At 44.5% G+C, this 25,192-nt stretch overlaps 1 protein-coding gene, 1 long non-coding RNA gene and 1 other non-coding gene across 6 annotated transcripts in view; 2 read left to right on the forward strand and 1 right to left on the reverse strand.

Moving 5' to 3' along the window:
* Positions 1-25,192, reverse strand: part of LOC133381530 (zinc finger protein 665-like) — a 62,039-nt gene that overhangs the window by 4,453 nt on the left and 32,394 nt on the right. Inside the window, exons 2-6 of one of the 4 annotated variants that reach the window (XM_061620733.1) lie at positions 21,154-21,662; positions 20,832-20,958; positions 20,570-20,646; positions 427-553; positions 179-255 (exon numbers count right to left, since the gene is read on the reverse strand). In XM_061620733.1, the coding sequence (XP_061476717.1) occupies positions 179-255; positions 427-553; positions 20,570-20,646; positions 20,832-20,958; positions 21,154-21,570 (825 nt within the window). In that variant the 5' untranslated portion in view covers positions 21,571-21,662. Of the gene's footprint in view, positions 1-166; positions 256-426; positions 554-737; positions 1,249-1,486; positions 1,652-4,441; positions 4,531-14,536; positions 16,119-20,569; positions 20,647-20,831; positions 20,959-21,153; positions 21,663-25,192 lie in introns of those variants that run through there. The other 3 variants (XM_061620731.1, XM_061620734.1, XM_061620735.1) reach the window with 3 other exon arrangements.
* On the forward strand, positions 5,194-5,300 carry LOC133382645 (U6 spliceosomal RNA). Its single transcript, XR_009762031.1, has one exon. It is a non-coding gene; the product is annotated as a U6 spliceosomal RNA (small nuclear RNA).
* Positions 16,045-20,737, forward strand: LOC133381559 (uncharacterized). Its single transcript, XR_009761697.1, has 3 exons — positions 16,045-16,129; positions 16,254-16,373; positions 20,579-20,737. It is a non-coding gene; the product is annotated as an uncharacterized LOC133381559 (long non-coding RNA).

A 25,192-nucleotide genomic window follows, 5' to 3' on the forward strand; every position in this document is an offset into this window, starting at 1 on the left:
GAAAAATGATTATTATTCTGCAGTTATTAAACCTTCTCAAGTGGCATTCACAGCCTCTCTAGTGGAAATATTTGACAAAAGAAGTGGAGAGAAATTTGTTCAGGCCCAGAGAGGTGAGCAGAAGACAGAGGCACCCAGGTGGCATCTACCCTCTCTTTCAACTGACCTGTCCCCCTACCTGATCCAGTTCCATAGCACTTGCTTCTCCTCCTGCACAAAGAAGAGATGACCGAGGAGGTCTTGTTGACATCTTTCCTGTGAGAAACAGAAGTAAGTGATACCAGGTTAAGTCCTCAAGTAAATTTATTTTTGAGCTGTGAAAAGGGCTACTGAGAAGCTACTCCCCACCACTAACAAAGATTCAGGAGACCATAAAAGCATCCTAAGGATTTATTGCATAATCAATAGAGAAAGATCAATCTTTACCCAGTGAGGTGGCACATGCGTCACTCTCCTGAATGCTCCCACTTTGCAGGGGACTCTTTCTGGCATCCACGACAGCCTTCTCCGACTCTAGGAAATCAGTGCCCGCTTCCACAAATAGACATTTTACCTGAAAAAACAATGAGGATATCCAAGACAATGAATGGAAAAAGGGTAAGAAAAGGCACAATCCAGTGTGAATTATTCCTCTATGAGTGATTCCTACAAAAGCTTCAGCAATTATAGAGTGCTTTAAGATCTCCCTGCTCACATTCTGAAACCCTTGGAATTACTAGGATGAAACTCTCTCTCACCTGCTGACCTGCCTGCTTCTCGTCCTCTGCCTGGCTCAGGAGGAAACCTTCTGCCAGGGCCACTGCCTGGGAACTGGTCTCCACTCCACATTCCCTCACCCACCTCTCCATTTCTTCCGGGAGGATAATCAGGAACTGCTCCAGGATCACCAGGTCCAAGATCTCATTTTTTGTATGTTGATCTGGTCTCAGCCACTGACAGCAGAGACTGTGGAGTCGGTTGCAAGCTTCTCGGGGCCCTTTGGCCGCCTGGTAGCAGAACTGCCTGAAACACTGGCGCTGTACATCTGAGCTAACTATCTCCTCCTTATCCAGGATCTTCTGCACTGTTCTTTCCCAGAATTCTCCAGGGCTGCCAACCCGAACGATATCCAGACCTCTTTCTGCTTCATGACCAGCTGACTCTTGGTCTTCCATCTTTCATCACTGTTTCAAGGAAGTCTCCAACTGGGTGCAAGACACTCCTCCCTTGTCTGCCAAAGGCTGTTCTAATTGGAGGTGCTACGAAGACCTGCAAAGACAAAACATTGTTCACTGAGTGGATTACAACACTTTCAGGAGAGGAAGTCTTTCATCCCTTCGAAGGAAATGCAACTGAATGCTCAGACATAAAGAAAAATGAGAGTGCTGTCGGGGAGTTTCCTTTATGTGAGGGTCACGAATTAAAGCCTTCACTCTAGTTGAGAATCAGAAGATGCAACATCCCTCCCAGAGGTCTCCAGGGCTGCTAGCTTGGATGATATACACACCTCTTTCTGCTTCAGGACCCGCTGAGTCTTGGTCTTCCATCTTTCATTACTATTCATTACTATTCATTACTATTTCATTACTATCGCAAAGAAGCCTCCAACCAGGAGCAAGAGACTCGTCCCTTGTCCACCAAAGGCTGCTCTAATTGGAGGTGCTGTGAAGACCTGCAAAGCCAAAACATTGTTCACTGAGTGGATTATAAGACTTTCAGGAGAGGAAGACTTTCCCTAAGGAAATACAGAAGAGTTTGGATAGCAACCAGGTCATCCCCCAGAAGAAAGGTAGCTGAATGCTAAGACACAAAGAAAAATGAGGTATCTGTTAGGGAGTTTCCTTCACGTGAGGCCCATGGATTAAAGCCTTCAATCTGGTTGAGAATCAAGAGATGCAACATCCCTGCTGCTAGTCATTCTGCTAGAACTCATGGAAGAACAAGAAAAGCCTGGCTGCTGGATTAGACCAAATGCCCATCTAGTCCAGCATCCTATCCTTACAGTGGCCAACCAAATGCTTATGGGTAGCCTGCAAGCAGAACATAAGCACAACAGCACTCTCCCCACTTGTTATTTCCAGAAACTGGTACTCAAGGGGCATTCAAACCCTGATGTGAAAAGCAATAGTCATCTTGGCTAGTAGCCTTTTATAGTTCATCCTTTATGGATTTGTTGTTTAATCCCCATATGGAGCTCTCCAAAGTTGGTTGCTGTCCCTCCATGTTGGAGTTATTTCCATAGTTTTGACAACGTGCCATGTCAAGAAGCACTTCTTGAGGCCTATTCTGAATCTCCACCCCCATTCTGTTCCATTGGATGGCCCTGAGATCTACCATTATGGGAACAGACAGAAAGACTTCTCTATCCATTTAGACCTGTTATGGAACTGAATCAGCCTTGGTCACCCGGATGGATGGTGACCTTTATCAGGAGAAGGACAGGGGGAGCATGACCCTGTTATTCTTACTTGATCTCTCGGCAGCTTTTGATACCATTGACCATGGTATCCTTCTAAGCCGACTTGGTGAGATGGGTATCAGAGGCACTGTTTTACAGTGGTTCTGATTCTACCTCCATTGTCATTTTCAGAAAATAGCATTGGGTGATTGTCTTTCAGCCCCCTGGCAATTGTGCTGTGGGATGCCACAGGGTACCATCTTGTCCCCCATGCTGTTTAACATCTATAGGAAGCCCTTGGGAGCAGTCATCAGGAGATTTGGGGCGAGGTGTCAGCAGTACACTGATGATACCCAGCTCTATTTCTGTCTAACATCTGAATCGGGAGAGGCTATGCAAGCCCTGGACCAGTGCCTGGACTCGGTGGTGGACTGGATTAAGGCCAATAAACTGAATCCTAGCAAGATGGAGGGACTGTGGGTTGATGCTCCTGAGTTTGGATAATTGATCAGTTGCCTGCTTTGGATGGGGTCATATTCCCTCTGAAGAAGCAGGTCCGTAGTCTGGAGGTTCTTCTGGATCCATCTTTGTCGCTAAAGGCCCAGGTGGCCTCAGTGGCTAGGTGTGCCTTTTACCAGCTTTGGCTGGTAAGACAGCTGTGGCCGTTTCTGGACTGGGATAGCCTGACCATTGTTGTCCACGCACTGGTAATCTCCAGTCTGGATTACTGTAATGTGCTCTATGTGGGGCTGCCCTTGAGGCTGGTCGAGAAGCTGCAGCTGGTGCAAAATGCAGCAGTGTGACTGCTCACTGGGGCAGGGTATCACCAACATATCACCCCACTGCTGAAAGAATTGCACTGGCTGTCCATTAGCTACCAGGCCAAGTTCAAGGTTCTAGTTTTGGTGTGCAAAGCACTATACAGCTTGAGACCAGGATACCTGAAAGACCGTCTTACCCCTTATATACCCAGTCGATCACCACACTCTGCAGGTGAGGGCCTCCTGCAGATACCATCTTATCAGGAAGTCCCTTCCGCACAACATAGGATGCAGACCTTTAGTACTGTGGCATCTACACTTTGGAATTCCCTCCCCTTAAATATATGACAGGCACCATCTCTGTTGTCTTTTCACCAAGCCTTTTAAGTAGAGACCTTATCCCTGTCTGTGTCTGTTTTAGAATTGCTTTTAAATATGTTTTAAAAGTATTTAAAAATATTTAAAAATATGTTTTAATATATTTTAAAGTCTGTCTTTAAGATGTTTGAGAGTGCTTTTAGTGTTTTTGTTTGCCGCCCTGGGCTCCTTCTGGGAGGATGGGCAGGATATAAATTTAATAAATAAATAAATGAAAGAAATAATATTCGCTTTCTTCACATCATGCACCATTCTACCCACGTCTATCATCTCCCCCTTTCCTTTGCTTCTAAGTCAAAAAACCAAACTAAAGCGTCTTGAAGTTTAGCGTAAATGAAAGGTGCCGCTTCACTGAAGAAAACCTAGTTGATTGTCAGACTTGTAGACAGTTTCTGAACTCAGTTAAACCTGCCTTTCCGGCTAAACCACAACTTTGGTTTTCTCTCTGTAGCCATATTTCTCACTGTTTAATGTAAAAACAAAGTAACAATTCTCCACAGCGCCTGATGTCCGCTATACTTCCTCGACACATGGAGGTTCCACTCCTCTCAGTTAATGAGCTGCCTTGCTGGGGCAGGTGACAGATTCACACGGGGCAGCAGCGTCCTGTTCCCAGGAGTGACCAGCCTCTCCTCCCGAGGAGCCCGCACGCTTTGCACCCAACAGGACCGGGGATCCACCCGCTCTGCTCTGCGAACTCTCCCCCCCCTCGCTTTTCGGGCCCAATTTCGGAGGCTTTCAGGTCTTCCTTGCAGAGCCTTCTCCTCTGATCAGCGCTCGGCCACGTGCAAAAATGCCCCAGAGACAAAATGTGGTGGTGGTCTCCCCAACTTCCCAATCAGAAGCCCCCCCTTGTTCCCATTTCAATGGCAGGTCTCCCTCCTGGCACCCTCCCCTGCACCCCCACAGCACCCGGGGAGCTCACCCGATCCCAGAAGGGAAGCACCAAACGCAGCCCTTGGCAAAAGAGTCCAGGCTGGGTGGGAAGCGGCTCTAGGAGACGCACCCCCTCCAAATCCCTCTCTAGGAATCCAGCTCAGTGTCCTTAACCCCTTCAGGGCCAAGTAGCTCTCCTCTCTGCCTCTCTCAAAGAAACCTGCCTTGCAACGCACCGGGCACCTTTCCCCTGAGGATGGAAGTTGGTCGGGAAGGCGCGCGGGAGTTGGTTATGTTTTAGGAACGTGGGGAGCTGCCTTCTACCGAGTCCATCTAGTTCAGTATTGCCAACACGGACTGGCAGCAGCTCTCCAGGGTTTCCATCAGGGGTCTCTCCCGGCCCTACCTGGAGATGCCACTGGTAACTGAACGTGGGGCCTTCTGCAGGCAAACAGGTGCTCTACCCACTGAGCAGAGCTTGGAAAAGTTACTTTTTTTGAACTACATCTCCCATCAGCCCCAGCCAGCATGGCCACTGGATTGGGCTGATGGGAGTTGTAGTTCAAAAAAGTAACTTTTCCAAGCTCTGCCACTGAGCTATGCCCCCCCTAGTGTTTTTGACTTTCTCCACCCCGCATCCCGCCTTTTCGGTCAGGCCTAAACTCCTCCAAATGATTTACCTGTAAAAGTATTTCTGTACCAGCATCTCTCATCAGGGCAGTGTCCAACAAAATAAACACAAGCCAACATAAAACACCTTTAAAACCAGTGTGAATTCATCACTAAAACGCCTGGCTGCTTGTGCTCTGTTCAGCAGCACCTATGCTAGGAGTTAAAAAGTACAGAGATGACTAGCAAGGCCTCTGCTGAAAGATGACTGTCAGATTCAAGAAGGGGGTCTCTTCACTGATTACTGTATCAGAAGCCCTTGGAGCTATTTCCATGTCTCTTGGTTGATCATTGAACTGTACAGTTGCTTTATAAGGAGTTGAGCTGTTTTATTTTGTTGTATCTTTCATGTTTTTAAGGTGTGGTTGAGAAGCTGTCAGAAGAGTAGCAGCAGTATTTGAAGAAGCTTAGTGCCACGCCAAAAGCCAGGGGATAAAAGTTTGGTGGAGTGGCCAATCTTGCCTGACTGCTATAATCCAAGGCCAAGTATCAATGTGGAATCTTTCAAATTCTGTAACCGAAAAAGCACAATAGAAAAGGCAAAAGGCCTTGGTGAGTGTGGGACATTCCTCCTTTCTCCATCCATGCATAATTTTATACACTTTATCATGTCCTCAAAATGATGAAACTGAGGTTATCATACTTTGGACACATAATGAGAAGACATGATTCGTTAGAAAAGATAATAATGCTGGGAAAAACAGAAGGGAGTGGAAAAAGAGGAAGGCCAAACAAGAGATGGATTGATTCCATAGAGGAAGCCACAGACCTGAACTTACAAGCTGTGAGCAGGGTGGTTCATGACAGATGCTCTTGAAGGTTGCTGATTCATAGGGTCGCCATAAGTCGTAGTCGACTTGAAAGCACATAACAACAAATCATGTCCTCTCTCTGACTTGCCTTTTCGTTTATCCCTGGGCTTTTGCAGTTGCACTAAGCCATTTAAAAGGGAGTAAGGTTTGTCCCTCGTTTGCTGCTCTGGGCTCCTAGGACGAAGGGCAGTATAGAAAATTATTTAATAATTTTTTACTTTCACAAACCCTAAGAAATACTGTGTTTTGTTTGTCACCCTCAGTGATTCCATCAGCTGCTGCTGTCACTCGTTTCTGGTGCATATTCCACATTATACATTTAAAGAGCACAACTCCCCCCAAAGAATCCTGGGAACTGTGGTTTTCCCTTCACAGAGCTACAAATTCCCGTCACCCATAATGAACCAGTTCCCAGGATTCTTTGGGGGAAATCATGTGCTTTGAATGTGTGATGGGTGTGCTTTAAAGATATGGTAGGGACCTAAATTCCCCAATTTTCCCATAGGCTTACATGATTGTTGTCACCACTAAGTTCTTATTCAACAAAGTTACTCGCTTTGTAAGCCCAGAACAAGAGACTGTTTGTTGACATACAGGCTAACACACAACCACATGGAAACTGAAAGTAACACAAGAAAAATCTAACCGGTGGTGTCTTGGCTCCAACCCATTACAAGATCTGAACAGGGTGGTTCACGACAGATGCTCTTGAAGGTTGCTAATTCATAGGGTCACCATAAGTCGTAGTCGACTTGGAGGCACATAAGAACAACATGTTTAACTCTATCATGACCCATTACTACAGGGGAATTGCCCTGGAGAGATCGCTGGGCTCTGACAACACGATTTTGTGGAGAGAAATGGCGGCAAATGAGAGCTGCCTCTAAGTGAGAGCTGGACTCTTTGGGAAAGAAAGTGTTATTCCTTGCCTTGATTGTCAAATATTGTCACCCTTTGTAGAAAGGTAAGAAATGGCCAGGGAGAATCCATGTCTTTTGTAAGGGAGATGTTATGAGGAACAAACCTACAGTTGGGTCCCAAGAGAACCTCAGGCCTCAAATCAGAATGGAGACAGTGCAAATGATTATACAGCCATGGGAGTGGTTTGTCTACTATAGCTAGCATGGATTTTTTGCATTCCACAATGTTAAATTGAAAATATCCCACCCATAGCATTCTGCTGCTTCCCATAAACTCATCTCAAAACAAAACCTTACAAAACTTACAGTCCTGAACACACAACTGGTTGCTTAACAACCCCTTTGGCGATACACAAAACACTCAGAGAGAATCAAGAGTTCAAAGTGTAAAACAAGAGAAAAAAATCCAGGCCCATTGGACTTTTTTTCTGTCAGTGGTCTCATAATTTGTTGAAATTAATTAAAAAATCAGCCATGTTCACAGAGTACCTGTAATCCTATTACTGACCTTACCCCATACTCTGACCTTCATCTTCTGCAGTTTAAAAGTAAAAAAAAAAAAGCCTGGCTGATTTTTAATTAATTTAAGAAATTTAACATTGGAGGCAATTATAAGCGCAGGCATGCTCAGTAAGAACCAACTGACAGTGTTCTAAAAGCTAGACGCATAGCTGTTTGGCTTTATCAGGTTGGCACACCCATGCCAGACATTGATTCTACTTTAGACAGTTATGGGAATCCTGGGAAGTGTAGTTTGTGAAGGGTGGCTGAGAGTTGTTAGGAGACTCCTATTCCCCTGACAGATCTCCAGCGGCCAGAGTGGTTTAACAGTCAGCCCCTCTTCTGGGGATTGTAGCTCTGTGAGGGGAACACGGCATCTCTTAGCAACTCTCAGCACCCTTCACAAACTACACTTCCCAGGATTCTTTGGGGGAAGCCATGACTGTCTGAAGTGAAACAAAGGCCTGGTGTGGATGTGGCCAGTGACAGTTTTGGTTTAAATTTGGGTGAGAGACTACATATGCCTGCTGTAGAATAAAAAAGTGGGTGAAACCCTGAAAAACAATAATATTGTTCACAATGTTTTTCTTTTGGAAAGGGGCTTTCCCTCTGCCCAGTGCCTACCCACCCAATCTCACCCCCTCCCCTTCCTTCCCCCTTCCCCAGGTCAGTTTCACCTATCCTAAGCATGATTGTACAGGAGTAAATCCCACTGAATTTAAAAGCATGCAAATGATCAAAACTGCCCTCCCCTCCTCTCCCCTCTTGCCCTTTCAATCCTTCCCCCTCCTCCTCCTCCCTTCTTTCTCTCCTCCCCTTCCTTCTTCCTCTCCTCCCCTTCCTTCTTCCTCCTCCCCTGCCCACTCCAGCCCTCCCTCCCTCTTCTCCTACCCCCCCATGGTCAATTTCACCTATCTTAAGCACAGGAGTAAATGAAATCCCAATGAACTCACTAAGCATGCAAGTAATCAATCCATTCTCAGCAAACTTGCACAAGATCCCATTTCTTACCTCCCAGATTAAAAAGCAGAGAAATTCACTAATAGGCAAAAGAAAAACCTTGTGGTTTAAGAACGTACCTATAGCCAACAGATATTTCTATCAAACTTTTAAAATCAGGGAAATTGGGTAGCTATAGTGATTGTACCAGGGGAGCAGGAGACAGTCCAATCCACTTCCTGTGTAGCTTGGAAGAATTTGCTAACATGTGCTTCTGAACATATGGTGAGTGGTGGCAACACCTGCAATCAGCCCAAATAACAGAAACAAGACATGTGCTATGCTGATCTTGTTTTAGCAGGAAGGAAGCAACAATATCAATACAGTTGATATAGTTCAGTCACTTTAAATATTTGATTTGCAATTTTAAGGAAGTTTCCTATAGTAAGATTTTCTTTTGCTTCTCTTTCTGTGAATATGTGAAGCACAGCAACACTTTGCATAATTTACACTAGAAAAACTGAAAAAACAACTGTGGAGTAATGGCACTGACTATTTTGCAGTATAGTCTCCAGTGGACACAGGGAGTGTCTCAGTTTGCACAAGATAAAACAGTGGGAGGTGAAATATATTCTAGCAAATTTCTAGGTGTGCTCTATGTTTTTAATTGACCATGCCCACCCTTCCTTAAGTGGGGTAGTTCAAGCATAGCAGGCTGAACATGTGCATCTTGGACAGGCCTAGTTTGTTTTTTCCAACAGCTAGAGTCATTGCTTAAGTAGCAACATATGGTAATCAGTCTGATTTTACATCAAACTGCAGCTTCAGATTCAATTGTTAATGCATTCGAAATAGAATTTAACCTGCACTATGAAACACAATAGGCTGTCTTCAGCATCATATGACATTAACCAATAAAAAGGCTTTGAAATTAATAACAATAAATTTGACACAAATTTCTAAGATGAATAAGGACACAAATATAACTTTCTAGGTTAAATTCTCTGCAGAAACAGTAGAAATGCAGAAAAGAAGCAAAGTAAGAACACCAGCAAACACACAAAAATGTAATTCTCCATCTTTGGAGATGGCAGATGTTGCCACCACTCACCATATGGTCAGAGGCACACGTTACCGAATTCTTCCAAGCTGCACAGGAAGTGGATTGGACTATGAAAGACCAACCCAAATTGTGTTTGTATTTTTACAAATTTGTAGGGCAGTCCAATATCTCAGAGAGGAGGTCAGGTCTCCTGCTCCTCAATTTCCCTTTTTAAATAGAAAACAGAATAGAAAAATATTCTGGTTTTGATAGAAACATCTGTTTAGAGATTCGCAATGCAGAAATAAGTGAGAAAATCCACCCCCCCATACCATTTCACATTTGAGTGGTGGTTGTTCACCAATATCTGACAATTCCCAAACCTCCCTCTGATGATCCAGTGTGGGAGTGGTGAGTGATGACTAGGGAAAGGGGTTTTTTCAGTTGTGGCTCCTCGTTTGTGAAGTCTCTCCCCAGTGAGGTCAGCCTGGCACAATCACTAAGACCTTTCCAGCACAGGGGGAAAATGTACTTCTTTCCCCATGCATTTGTTGGACTATGATAATTGTTGTTGACTGTTCTTAATTGTTTATTTACTGCTGCTTTAATTGGGAGCTGGCTATGTTTTTTTTATGAATGCTGAAGGTTTTTTTCATAATGTACTGCTTTTATTTATGCTTTTGCTTATTCACAAGAATATTTATAAACTGCCAAATCATACAAAAAGTACGGTAAAATCATTAAACCATCACAAACTTTAAAATCTAAAAAATACAGAACAAATGATCAACACTAATCAGTGTTGCTTTGCATTCTTAAGAAATGGTTGTAAGTCACTTGGAGATGTTTTTAGCATAGAAAGCGACTAATGAGTTCTAATAATACTAGGAGGCTTGGGGTGAAATAAAGATTTTGTCCTCTTGATAAAACCATCTGGGTCATCCACCTTGTTATTTCATTGGAATATTAAAAACTGCCAGGCTTCGTACTCGGCAGACATCTCCGGGACTGGTTGTGGCAAGTGGAATTGCACCAAATACCCCATAGAGGGAAAGGGAGAGAAGTAATTACAGGCAAAATAAGGGATTCCATCCACCCTCCACTACACTCTGAAATCAAGGGCTACAGTCACTGGGCTCAGGATCAATCCTTTCCAACATTTGAGCAATGTTCAAAGGAAAAAGTGGACCACATTGAGGTGACCTTCTTGTCGATAATCATGTTCTATCATAGAACATGGTTAAATGTAAAATGGTAGGTGATAGTCCACTCCAATATGATATTGACAAGGAATATATCTTCAGAGATTCTTTAGATGTTTATGTAAGAGGTTACGAGACAAAACAGGTTCAGAGGTACTGATTATCAATATATCTGGGAATAAAATTTTATTAGAGAGTTCTTGTGATGACCATCTCAAATGGAAGGAGCTCAAGAGGAAGAGGGAGAAGGAATCAAGCATTGCTGCTCTTTCAGCAGAGCAGATGGAGAGGCCCCACTGTGCCCCCTCTCATATGATCTGATGAAATGGCTATTGCCAAGTGGCACTTAACAAAGGAGCCTGGTGGAGCTCATCTGATGGAAGGTAAACAAGTTTCTGCTAAGACTATGAAGCACATTGGAGCACATTAAAACCTATATGATAAGTTAGGCAGAGGATCTGAAGATTCCTGTTCCTTTTTGCCAGCTGGGTATACAATAAGGGTCTCTAGCCTTTGGGGGTCTATGAGCACATTGCAGAATTTAGAGAAAGTGCCTGTGGACAGTGCGGCCATTCACAAACTTTCTTCAGGGAGCTGGCCAGTCACAAAATGGCAAAGAGGCAAAGCTGGATTGAGTAACTACATTTTTTTAAATGGAACATTATGAATTTGCATGATTTTTAAAGAAGGATACACTCTCCCATCCCAAATAATCAAATGATAAGCTTGATTCGGTGTGTACTGACTGCACAGTATAAATATCCCCAGTCCAGTGCTTGCCGGCACCACCAGGGCACACACACAAAAATCAATCCAAAGACATCAATTTTAATTCAATGATTCTTTTTATGGAATGCTGAGGGGGGAAAAAAACCTTCCGAATTCCAGGGGAACAATTTTAATTTTGCTGAATACAACTTTTAACCAAACACCATGGAAAAAGCAAAGAGTATCTGTCTGGGCCTGGACTTTCTAGACGCATGCGGGGGGAGAAATGGTTCCTCTCTATTTCTATGTATAGCAAGGATGGAAAACGTCAGCCTTAGGAGACGAATGTGGCCTCCGGGACTTTCCATCCACCCTTCAGACTCTGCAGAGGCTATGTCCCATCCCCCAGGCCACAACCCTTGCCAGCCAAGCTCTGCATTCTCAAGTGTTTTTACCCGGCTGGAAGGTGTCTCTGAACAGTGATAATTCTCGTTGCACGCCTGTTTGGGCATGAGTTTGTAGAATCCTCTGACTTGCATAAGGCTGGAAAGGAAGAGTCACATCCATTGCCCCACCCACTTTTGCCTCTGGCCACACCCACCACTGGCATGCAGACCCTGGGCAGTTGCCTGCAAGAGAATGCAGAGATGGTCAAGCACTTTCTTCCTGCATGCCTAGTACAGGGAGGGGAATCGCCCTCCTGCGCAACAAGGCACAGTAAAATATGTGACAATGACAGCCATCAACCTCTTGAAGCCTGTGTTCTCCATGAGGCCGAATGACTGGTTGTGCAATGCCAAACTGAGCAAAAAAAATACACCAACAGGATATTATGAAACAGTTTGCGAACAAACCTACTACCATATACAGGTAACCACATATCTGATAAAAATGGAAATGGATTGCCTTCAAGTCAATTCCGACTTATGGCGACCCTATGAATAGATTTCACAGAGAACCAGAAAAACTATGGACTGAAGTCAGGGACATTATCAGGGAAGAATGCAAAAAGACAATACCTCTGGTTAAAAAGAGAGAAAGATCTCAATGGATGACTGAAGAAACTCTTAAAATGGTTAAAGAGAGAAGGAAAGCAAAAGCAAAAGGAGATGGAAACACAGTCAGAACCCTAAATGCAACAATACGACTAGTACGTAGGGACAAAGAAAACTATTACAATAGTTATTGTATAGAAATAGAAAAGGACAACAAAATGGGAAGAACAAGAGCCCTATTCCAAAAGATTAGAGAAATGAAAGGGAAATTTAAACCACGAGTAGGGATGTTGAATAATCAACAGAGGAACACACTGACTGACCAAGATGAAATAAAAGGAAGATGGAAGCAATACACTGAAGAACTCTACAAAAGAGATGCAAAGATTACAGAATCATTCATGGAGGAACCATATGATGAAGAACCAGAAATTTTAGAATGCGAGGTGAAAGCTGCTCTTAAAATACTTGGAAGAAACAAATCACCAGGAATAGATGGCATACCAATAGAGTTGCTACAGGCTACGGAGACTGAATCTGTCCAAATTTTGACAAAAATTTGTCAAGAAATATGGAAAACTAAACAATGGCCCAAAGACTGGAAGCGTTCAATATACATCCCACTTCCAAAGAAAGGGGATCCCAGAGAATGCAGTAATTATCAAACTATTGCCTTAATATCCCATGCAAGTAAAGTAATGCTCAAGATTCTACAACAAAGGCTCTTACTGTATATGGAGCGAGAAATGCCAGATGTCCAAGCTGGATTTAGAAAGGGAAGAGACACCAGAGATCATATCACAAACATACGTTGGATAATAGAACGGAGCAAGGAATTTCAGAAGAAAATCACCCTGTGCTTTATAGACTACAGCAAAGCCTTTGACTGTGTAGATCATAAAAAACTATGGAATGCTTTAAAAGAAATGGGGGGCCAACAGCATCTGATTGTCCTGATGCGCAGCCTATACTCTGGACAAGAGGCTACTGTAAGGATTGGTTCCCCATCGGAAAGGGTGTGAGACAGGGGTGTATCACCCTATTTGTTTAATCTGTACACAGAACATATCATATGAAAAGCAGGATTGGACCAAGATGAAGGAGGTGTGAAAATTGGAGGGAGAAACATCAATAATATAAGATATGCAGACGATACCATACTCTTAGCAGAAACCAGTAATGATTTGAAATGAATGCTGATGAAAGTTAAAGAGGAAAGCACAAAAGCAGGACTACAGCTGAAGGTCAAAAATACTAAAGTAATGACAACAGAAGATTTATGCAACTTTAGAGTTGACAATGAGGACACTGAACTTGTCAAGAATTATCAATACCTCGGCACAGTCATTAACCAAAATGGAGACAATAGTCAAGAAATCAGAAGAAGGCTAGGACTGAGGAGGGCAGCTGTGAAAGAACTAGAAAAGGTCCTCAAATGCAAAGATGTATCACTGAACACTACAGTCAGGATCATTCAGACCATGGTATTCCCGATCTCTATGTATGGATGTGAAAGTTGGACAGTGAAAAAGGCGGATAAGAGAAAAATCAACTCATTTGAAATGTGGTGTTGGAGGAGAGCTTTGTGCATACCATGGACTGCGAATAAAGACAAATAATTGGGTGTTAGAACAAATTAAACCAGAACTGTCACTTGAAGCTAAAATGATGAAACTGAGGTTATCATACTTTGGACACATCATGAGAAGACATGATTCACTAGAAAAGACAATAATGCTGGGAAAAACAGCAGGGAGTAGAAAAAGAGGAAGGCCAAACAAGAGATGGATTCATTCCATAAAGGAAGCCACAGACCTGAACTTACAAGATCTGAACAGGGTGGTTCATGACAGATACTCTTGGAGGTCGCTGATTCATAGGGTCGCCATAAGTCATAATCGACTTGAAGGCACATAACAACAACAAATGAATAGGTTTTCATAGTAAGCTGTATTCAGAGGGGGTTTACCACTGCCTTCCTCCGAGGCTGAGAGGTAGTGACTGGCCCAAGGTCACCCAGTGAGTTTATTGCCTGTGTGGGGATTCAAACCCTGGTCTCCAGGTCATAGTCCAACACCTTAACCACTACACCATACTGGCTCTCTACATATCTGATAAGAATAAGTTAATTTAATTTTGGCTGTACTAGACTTGGCCTTCCTGCATACGTCATGGTGGACAGGGGTTTGAAAAAGTTTGTGATTGCATATTCTTCCCCTCCCAACGTATCTGGGAGCATCTCACAACAACTTATACTTAGTCAGGTGGGGGATTCAGGGTCTCAGTGAGGAACAAAAAGTAATTAAATCAGGGAAGGGAAGCAGAGCATCGAAGTTACCCTGTTCTTCCACTGCACGAGTGCATGTGCCAACGCCTGTGTGAATTCTTTGATGACCAGTGAGATCTGCTTTCTGAGAGAAGCTCCATCCACACTCCAAGCATTTATGTGGCTTCTCCCCAATATGAATTCTTTGATGAGTAGTGAGGTTTGTCTTGAGACAGAAGCTCTTTCCACATTCCATGCATTTATGCGGTTCCTCCCCTGCATGAATTTCTTGGTGAGTAATGAGTTTTTCTTCCTCCATGAAGCTCTTTCTACACTCCAAGGATGTATGTGGTTTCTCCCCTGTGTGAATTCTTTCATGATTACTGAGATCTCTTTTCTGAGAGAAGGTGTTTCCACATTCCAAGCATTTATGCAGTTTCTCCCTGGTGTGAATTCTTTGATGAGTAGTGAGACTTCTCTTCTCTGTGAAGCTCTTTCCACACTCCAAGCATTTATGCGGTTTCGCCCCTATGTGAATTTTTTGATGAGTAGTGAGATTTCCTTTGCGATGGAAGATCTTTCCACATTGCAAGCATTTATAAGGTTTCTCCCCTGTGTGAATTCTTTGATGAGTAGTAAGACTTCTCTTCTCCAAGAAACTCTTTCCACACTCCAAACATTTATGCGGTTTCTCCCCTGTGTGAATTCTTTGATGAGTAGTGAGAGTTGCCTTCTGACAGAAGCTTTTTCCACATTCCAAGCATTTATGAGGTTTCTCTCCTGTGTGAATTCTTTGATGAATTGTGAGACTTCCTTTCTCTGTGAAGCTCTTACCACATTCCAAGCATTTATATGGCTTCTCCCCTGTATGGATCCTTCGATGATTAATAAGGGCAGAACTGTAACGAAAGCTCTTTCCACACTCCAAGCATTTATGTGGCTTCTCCCCTGTGTGAATTCTTTGATGACTAGTGAGATACGTCTTCTGACGGAAGCTCTTTCCACATTCAACACATTTATATGGTTTCCTCCCTGTATGGATCCTTTGATGAGTAATTAGGTTAAAACTGTGACAAAAGCTCTTTCCACATTCCAAGCATTTATGTGGTTTCTCCCCAGTGTGAATTCTGTGATGACGAATTAGACTTGATTTCTGACGGAAGCTCTTTCCACATTCAAAGCATTTATATGATTTCTTTCCTGTATGTATCTTTTGATGAGTAATAAGGTTACAACTGTGACGAAAACCTTTTCCACACACCAAGCATTTATGTGGTTTCCCTCCTGTGTGAATTCTTTGATGACTAGTGAGATGTGTCTTCCGACAGAAGCTCTTTCCACATTCCAAGCATTTATATGGTTTCTCCCCTGTGTGAATTCTTTGATGACGAGTGAGACTTGTCTTCTGTATGAAGCTCTTTCCACACTCCAGGCATTTATGTGGTTTCTCTCCTGTATGGATCCTCTTATGGGTAATGAGGGTAGAATTGTGATAGAAGCTCTTTCCACACTCTAAGCATTTGTATGGCTTCTCTCTTGTGTGGATTTTGTAATGAATTTCGTAACAATTCTCCTCCATTACTTCTTTGTACAGCGCTCTCTGGTCAGGATTCAGCAGAGCCCACTCCTCCTCGGTGAAATTCAGAAAAAACTCCTCAAGGGACTGTGGACCCTGAAAGGAAGGTAAATTGTTTCCTGTTCATAGAAAACATAAATATTCTTGACTACCAAATTCCAGAAGACTCATGAAGTAAAGATGACTGAGTATTATTCTGCAGATATTAACCTTGTCCATTTGCATTTACAGCCTCCATACTGGGCATATTTGACAAAAGCAATGAAGTGAGAAATTTGTTAAAAGAGAAAATTACCAAGCATATAGAAGAACAAGCCTTGCTGTAGGAGAACCAACATGGATTCTGCAAGGGTAAGTCCTGTCCCACTAACCTGTTAAGAGTTCTTTGAGAGTGTCAACAAGAAAATAAGAACATAAGAAGAGCCTGCTGGATCAGGCCAGTGGCCCATCTAGTGCAGCATCCTGTTCTCACAGTGGCCAACCAGTTACCCATGGGAAACCCACAAGCAGGACCTGAGTGCAAAGAGCACTCTCCTCTCTTGCAGTTTCCAGCAACTGGTATTTGGAAGCATACTGCCTCTGACTATGGAGGCAGAGTACAGCCATCATGGCTAACAGCCATTGATAACCTATTTGTCCATGAATTTGACATCCTCTTTTAAATCCATCCAAGTTGGTGGCCATCACTGCCTCTTGTGGGTGCAAATTCTAGTTTAACCATGCACTGTCTGAAGAAGTACTTTCTTTTGTCTGTCCTGAATCTTCCAACAATCAGCTTCATTGGATATCCACTAGTCCTAGTGTAATGAGAGGGATAGAAAAACTCTTCTCTATCCACTTTCTCAGTGCCATGCATAATTTTATACGCTTCTATCATGTCTCCTCTGACCCGTCTTTTCTCTAAACTAAAAAGGCCCAAATGCTGCAATCTATCCTCATAGGGGAGTCGCTCCATCCCCTTGATCATTCTGCTTGCCCTTTTCTGAACCATTTCCAACTCTACAACATCCTTTTTTTGGTGAGGCAACCAGAATGGTACATAGAAGTATACGAGTATATAGATCAGTGATTCTCAAATGGTGCGCCCAGGCACACTGGTGCGCCCTAAGAGGTGGCTAGGTGTGCCTCAAATATTATGAAAGTATATTTTAAAAATGAGAAGAAACCCATTTGTACAGGGTAATAGTTTTCTATAGTTTATTTTTATTCATAGTTTAAAATATATTAATATATTTTTAATTTTGTACACGAAGTGCACCAGAAACTTTTTATATCTTTTACAGTGCACCACGAACCAAAAAAGTTTGAGAACCACTGATATAGATAGAGGTGATCTGGTTGACACAGTGTACTTTGACTTTCAAAATATTTCGACAAGCTACCTCACCAAAGACTCCTGAGTAAACTTAGCAGTCGTGGAATATGAGGCGAGGTCCTCTTGTGGATCAGAAATTGGCTAGGATATAGAAAGCAGAGAGCAGGGATACAGTTGTCCAGGGTTCCGGGGGGGGCTTAGACCCCTTACTTTTTGGGGAGCAGGTCCCAGCAAGGTCCGTATGTCTCCAACATTCCTGGTGACTGGAGACAATCAGTGTGAAAAGATATGAGTCAGCCACTGAGAAGACTCTTCTTAATAGCAAATACACTCCCCTTTCATGCTGATTGCCTCCTTCTGTTGTGGGAAAAGGTGTGCATGGGAAAGACTGAGAAGTGTGATGACAATGAAGAGCAAGAATCATAGAAGCATAGAGTTGGAAGGGGCCTTGTAGGCCATCGAGTCCAACCCCCTGCTCACAGCAGGAAATCCACAGCTAGAGCATCTCCTGCAGATAGCTGTCCAGCCTCTGCTTGAAGACATCCAGCGAAGGGGATCCCACCACCTCCCTAGGCAGTCGGTTCCATTGCCGAACTGCCCTTACTGTCAAGAAGTTCCTTCTAATGCCCAATCTGAATCTACGCTCCTGCAACTTAAAACCATTTGACCTAGTCCTACCCTCTGGGGCAGCAGAGAACAAATCTGTACCCTCCTCTAGACAGCCCTTCAGGTACTTAAAGAGTGCAAACATGTCACCCCTCAGCCTTCTCTTCACCAGACTGAACATGCCAAGTTCCTTCAACCTTTCCTCATAAGACTTGTTCTCCATACCGGCTATCATCCTCGTCGCCCTCTTCTGAACCCGCTCCAACTTGTCTATAACTTTCTTAAAATGAGGCGCCCAGAACTGAACACAGTATTCCAGATGAGGCCTGACTAATGCAGAATATAGTGGGACTATTACTTCCCTTGACCTGGAAACTATAGCTCTGTTTATGCAGCCCAAAACCGCATTTGCCTTTTTTGCCGCAGCATCACACTGTTGGGTCATGTTCAACTTGCAATCCACTACAATTCCAAGGTACTTCTCACATGCACTACTGCTAAGCCGGGTATTTCCCATCCTGTACCCGTGCATTTTGTTTTTGTGGCCTAAATGCAGAATCTTGCACAAGCAAGCAAGGTAATGTGGAAAAGGAGGTAGGGGAGGGGCAAACTCTCTGTCAACTGCACGGCCTCTACAGTAGGCCCCCACTTTCCGGCATTCCGCTTTCCGGCATTCCGCTGATGCGGCGGCTTTCAATCAGGGGAAATTCCCTGTTTTAAAGCCAATTTTGCCGTTTTGTGGCATTTTCGTGCAGCGCAACCCATTAAAGTCAATGGGTTCCACTTTATGGTGGGGGCCTGGTCCCTAACCCGCCATATAAGTGGGGCCCTACTGTAGTTGGTTTGTTAACAGGGATCTTATTCTCAACCCAGCAGCTAAAATGGGGAGCAGGGGGAAGATGTGTGGTTTTGTTTCAGCCCACAGCCAGGAGGAGGAGGGAAGTGTATCTGAGCATGAGATGGCGTTTCAGCTTTTAAAGATGTTGAATATATAAGTATTGTGCATGATAAGGTGAAATGCACATGAATATGCCTATGAGTGGGGGGGGGGTTGCAGCCAACACCACAGGTTAAGATCAGGAATTTCCATGCTTACGTTTCCTCCTAAAATTCATTAGCTCTGCCCAAATGCAGTTACTCTGACAACCAAGAAGGGAAACTTAGCAAAGGAAGCTCCTTACTTTACAGCATTTTATTACATTTGCCCATATAAGTGCACAAAAAATAGCTAATCTAGCTGAAAAGCAACTCGGAGATCTGCACCGAATGTTGCAATGCATCGGTAAGGGAAAGTACTCCAAACAAAGTAAGAGACTGAAAGCTCATTTTCTTGTATAATCTTAGAAAGGGGTGTGGCTATGTTGTAGCATGACTGTGAGGGGGCGGGACATAATGAAGGGACCCTGCACTTCTGAATTTGCTACTACACTTCTGGTACAGAGCAGGAACAAATGGACAGTTCTCCCAGTGGAGGGCTATAGAAAGTGTAGTCCTCCAAGGATCATTATTGGGACCTGTGCTTTTTAACTTGTTCATAAACAATCTAGAGTTAGGGGTAAGCAGCGAGGTGGCCAAGGATTCTGATGGTATTAAATTGTACAGGGTTGTTAAAACAAAGGGGATTGCAAAGAACTCCAAAAGGACCTCTCCAAACTGAGTAAATGGGTGGTAAAATAGGAAATGCAATTCAATGTACAAATCTTAATTCACACATACACTTGTGGGATCTGAAATGGTGGTGACTGACCAGGAACGAGACCTTGGGTCGTAATGGATGGCTTGTTGAAGATGTCAACCCAGGGTGCGGCAGATGTGAAAAAGGCAAATTCCATGTTAGGGTTGTATTGAAAATAAAACTGCCAATATCATAATGTCGTTGTATAAATCCATGGTGAGGCCGCATTTGGAATACTGTGTTCAGTTCAGGTCACCTCACCTCAAAAAGGATATTGTAGAGCTGGAAAAGGTTCAGAAAAGGGCAACCAGAATGATCGAGGGGACGGAGCAACTCCCCTATGAGGAAAGGTTGCAGCATTTGGGGCTTTTCAGTTTAGAGAAAAAGCAAGTAAGAGGTGACATGATAGAAGTGTATAAATTTATGCATGGCATGGAGAAAGTGGACAGAGAAAAGGTTTTCTCCTTCTGTCATGACACTACAACTCACGGACATCCAATGAAGATTAACGTTGGAGGATTCAGGACAGATAAAAGAAAATACTTCTTCACCCAGCGCATAGTTAAACTGTGGAACTCACTCCCACAAGGGGCAGTGATGGCCACCAACTTGGATGGATTTAAAAAGAGGATTGGACAAATTCACGGAGGAAAATGCTATCAATGGCTACTAGTCACGGTGGCTGTGCTCTACCTCCACTGTTGGAGACAGTATGCTTCTCAATACCAGTTGCCGGAAGCCTCAGGAGGGGAGAATGCTCTTGCACTCCGGTCCTGCTCCTGGGCTTCCCATGGGCATCTGTTGGGCCACTGTGAGAACAGGATGCAGGACAAGATGAGACACTGGCCAGTTCCAGCAGGCTCTTCTTATGTTCAGGCCCAGGGAGGAGAGCAGAAGACGGAGGCACCCAGGTGGCATCTACCTTCTCTTTCCACTGACCTGTCCACTCACCTGATCCAGTTCCACAGCACTTGCTTCCCTGCCGGCACAAAGAAGAGATGACCGAGGAGACCTTGTTGACATCTTTCCTGTGGGACACAGAAGTAAGTGGTACCAACGGGTTAAGTCCTCGCGTACTGAAAGGAAATTCATTTTTGAACTGTGAAAACGGCTACTGAGAATCGACTCCCCACCCCCAAAGATTCAGGAGGCTTTAAAGGCATGCCAAGGATTTCTTGCATAACCAACAGAGGGAGGTCAAGTTGATCTTTACCCTGTGAGGTGGCCTGTCCATCACTCTCCTGAACGTTCCCCCTCCCCGGGGGACTCTCTCTGGCGTCCAACGGAGCTTCCTGTGACTCTAGGAAATCAGGGGCCGCTTCTGCACATAGACCTTTTCCCTGAAACAATGAGGATATCCAAGACAGTGAATGGGAAGGATTAAAAAAAGCACAACAGAGGCAAAAGGCCTTGGTGAGTGTGGCTCATTCCTCCTTGAATGATTTCCAGAAAAGCATTGGCAATTACAGAGTCCTTTAAGTTCTTTCTACTCACATTCTGAGCTCCTCCTGAGTACAAGGATGAAGCTCTCTCACCTGCTGCTCTGCCTGCTTCTTGTCCTCTGCTCGACTCAGGAGGAAACCTTCAGCCAGGGCCACTGCCTGGGAACTGGTCTCTGCTCCACATTCCCTCACCCAGCTCTCCATCTTCGGTGGAAGGACAGCCAAGAACTGCTCCAGGACCACCAGGTCCAAGATCTCATTCTTTGTGCGTTGATCTGGCCTCAGCCACTGACAGCACAGATTGTGGAGTTGGCTACAAACCTCTCGGGGCCCTTTGACTTCCTGGTAGCAGAACTGCCTGAAATGCTGGCGCTTCACATCTGAGCTAAGGGTGTCCTTCTGACCCAGGACCTTCTGCACTTTTCTTTCCCAGAATTCTCCAGGGCTCCTAGCCTGGATGATATATGGACCTTTTCCTGCTTTAGGACCAGCTGAGTCTTGGTCTTCCATCTTTCAGCACTATTGCAAGGAAGCCTCCAACCGGGCGCAAGAGACTTCCCTCATCTGCCAAAGGCTGTTCTAATTGGAGGTGCTACCAAGTCCTGCAAAGACAAACATTGCTCACTGAGTGGATTATAACACTTTCGGGAGAGGATGACTTTCCCTGAGGACATGTGAAGGTTGTGGATGTCACCAATGAAATCAGAATCATTTATATGTTTAAAACTGTTTTGAAATGGTATTCAGGTAGGAAAGTGTCAATAGAATGTTAGCAGGTGCAGTTGGTATTACTGACAGATGGGAGGGAATGTGTGAGTGAGAATTCTGAGGGGAGTTTTAAAGAGAAAACCATTGTGGTTTGATAGTTTGTGTTAGATAGGATTAGGGATCAAGAAGAGAACATCTAGTTAGAAGGGCTGGGGTTTGGGGGGAGGTTTTCATTGGGATTAGTGGGGTAGGATAGATAGGCAGGACAATAACAACTTATTTATTTATTGTAACGTTTATCATCTTGTATATAATCAAGTTCATTTGTTCAAAATCCCACGTGCCAGCTTGGTCAAGAATGCTACCAAATGAAGGTACTATTCTGTACCGTTGCTTATACCAATTTGACAGACAGATTACACCAGTGGTCACCTTTTTGGGAGAAAGGTGGTGGGTGGTTCAGAGGGCATATCTGGCCCAGGCTGAGGCAGGCTTCCTGGGGATTTTCTGATCCAAGCATTTGGGAATCAGGAGGGGGTAATCCCAGAGACATATGAGAATGTCACATCGCCCCTCGCCTAGATACTCTGTTTTCTGACTTGCTGTGCCTTCCTGAGTACTATGAAATGAGGACTAGAAGCAAGGACCATCTTTTGGCACTTTCGAAGGAACACACAGACCCCACATTAAATGGCATGTCATTTCTTGATAGATTTCCCTCATGCCAAGCAAAACAAACCCATTGTCTAAAGAACAGCATTAGACAGCAGAACTAATTTTTTTCTCAGAATGTCAGCAAGAAATACACAGGGGCGTCACAACCGGGGTGCGGAGGGTGCGGAGGGTGCGGACCGCACCCGGGTGACACCCTGAGGGGGGTGACACCCAGAGCCGCCCCGCCCCCGCCGTTGCCCAGCAAGGCTGCGCCCTCCTCGGAGGCGGGCGGGCGAGATCAGGAGCAGCGTCAGCGGGGCGAGGGAGGCGCGCCGGCGTTCCCAGGCCTTCTCCGGCTGGGTGCCCCTCCGGCGCGCGCCCTCCCAGTGTGCACGCGCATGTGCACGAACACAGGCCCAGCCACCTCGTCCATGCCCCTGGGAGGGCATGCGACGGAGGTCCGCACCCCCCCGCACTCCTGCTAGTGACGCCGCTGGAAATACATTCACATATCTAGACCCCTTCTTTTCACATTGGTTTGTATGAGAAAAGGGGTACCTAAGAGCAGGGTTTAAGACCCAAGATGGCGATCTGAGCTCCAACACGTGTAACTAAAGCCTCTGGGGGATGGAGATGATAGCTTAACTACCGATCCAAAAACAGCGGGTTGTAAACGCAACGATTTGAAGGGTACAGCAGACACTGGGAGAGAGAAAGGGATGCACGGCAAAGCTCACGGTATATTAACGGAGGAATCCAATCAGGACAAAAGAGACTTCTGGTGTCTATATACCAACGCGCGGAGCTTGGGAAACAAGCAAGAGGAGCTTGAAGTCTTAGTGCATCAAGGCAAATATGACTTCATAGGGATAACACAGACTTGGTGGGATGACTCCCATGATTGGAATATAGCCATTCAAGGATATAAACTCTACAGAAAGAATAGAAGCAACAGAAAAGGAGGGGGAGTAGCGCTATATGTCAAAGACAAATACACCTCTATGGAAATCCAAGAGAGTGAACAAAGTGGTTCGGTAGAGACCATTTGGGTAAAAATAAATGGAGAAACAAATAAAACCGACATGGTAGTAGGTGTCTACTACAGATCCCCTGGCCAAGAAGAGGTGGTAGACGAGGCCTTTCTCAAATCTCTGAAATCTCAAGGAGGAAGAAGTAGTAGTGATGGGGGACTTCAACTACCCGGATATCTCCTGGGAGACAAACTTTGCGAAGCACAAAGCCTCCATCCAACAAATTCCTGATGGGCCTTGCTGATAATTTCCTCTTGCAAAAAGTAGAAGAAGGAACAAGGGGATCGGCAATCCTGGACGTGATCTTAACTAACACAGACGAATTGGTCACAGGAATTAAAGCAGTCGGTACCTTGGGGGAAAGTGACCACGTAATGCTGGAATTCGGGATTCTGGGGAAAGCCAAAGACGAATATAGTCAAACATGGACCTTGGATTTCAGGAAAGCCGATTTTAGCAAGCTCAGGGAAATGATGGGTAGGATCCCGTGGCTAGATAGACTAAAGAAAAAAGGAGCCGAAGACGCGTGGGAGTTCATGAAGAACATATTACAAAAAGCGCAATCGCAAACAATTCCCAAGAGGAAGAAAAATGGAAGACATCAGAAAAAGCCACTGTGGCTACACGGAAGACTGGTGGAGGAGGTAAAAGTAAAAAAGAGCATGTATAAAGAATGGAAGGAAGGACGCATCACCAAGGAAGAGTACCGACGAGTGGCTCAGGCTTGCAGGAACAGCGTAAGGAAAGCTAAAAACCAGAATGAGCTGAGGCTGGCGAGGGAAGCGAGGAACAACAAAAAGGGGGTTTTCAGATATGTTCGAAGCAAGAGAAAGACCAAGGAAACGGTGGGACTGCTGCTGCTCAATGAAGATGGCAAAATGTTGACAGATAACAAGGAAAAGGCAGAACTGCTCAACGCCTATTTTGCCTCTGTTTTCTCCCAAAAAGGGAACAGTGTGCAACCTTGCATCGGTAGCAATCTCAGTAAGGGGTCAGGATTGCAGTTTGAGATTGATAAGGAGATAGTCAGGAAATACCTAGTTAACCTAAATGAGTTCAAATCTCCAGGGCCTGATGAACTGCATCCCAGAGTATTGAAGGAACTTGCGGATGTACTCTCGGAACCTCTTGCCATCATCTTTGAGAAATCCTGGAGAACGGGAGAGGTGCCAGAGGATTGGAGACGGGCAAACATCGTCCCGCTCTTTAAAAAGGGTAAAAAAGAAGATCCGGGGAATTACAGGCCGGTCAGTCTGACTTCAATACCGGGAAAGATATTAGAACGGATAATAAAAGAGTCCATTGGCAACTATCTAGATGATAATGCTGTGATTAGAAGGAGCCAGCATGGGTTTGTCAAGAAAAAATCCTGTCAAACTAATCTCATCTCTTTTTTTGATCGGGTCACTATCTTAGTAGATGGTGGAAATGCTGTAGATGTCATCTATCTAGATTTCAGCAAGGCGTTTGACAAAGTCCCCCACGACCTTTTGATTAGCAAACTCGTCAAATGCGGACTACATAGAAATACTGTCAGGTGGATTCACAACTGGTTGGAAAAACCGTACTCAAAGAGTGGTCGTCGGTGGCTCTGCTTCGGACTGGAAGTAGGTTTCGAGTGGAGTGCCACAGGGTTCTGTCCTGGGGCCGATACTCTTCAACATTTTTATCAATGACTTAGATGATGGAATGGAGGGAAGCCTTATAAAGTTTGCGGATGATACGAAACTGGGAGGGAT

This window comes from Rhineura floridana, chromosome 3 (genome assembly GCF_030035675.1).
Source record: "Rhineura floridana isolate rRhiFlo1 chromosome 3, rRhiFlo1.hap2, whole genome shotgun sequence".
Taxonomy (NCBI): domain Eukaryota; kingdom Metazoa; phylum Chordata; class Lepidosauria; order Squamata; family Rhineuridae; genus Rhineura; species Rhineura floridana.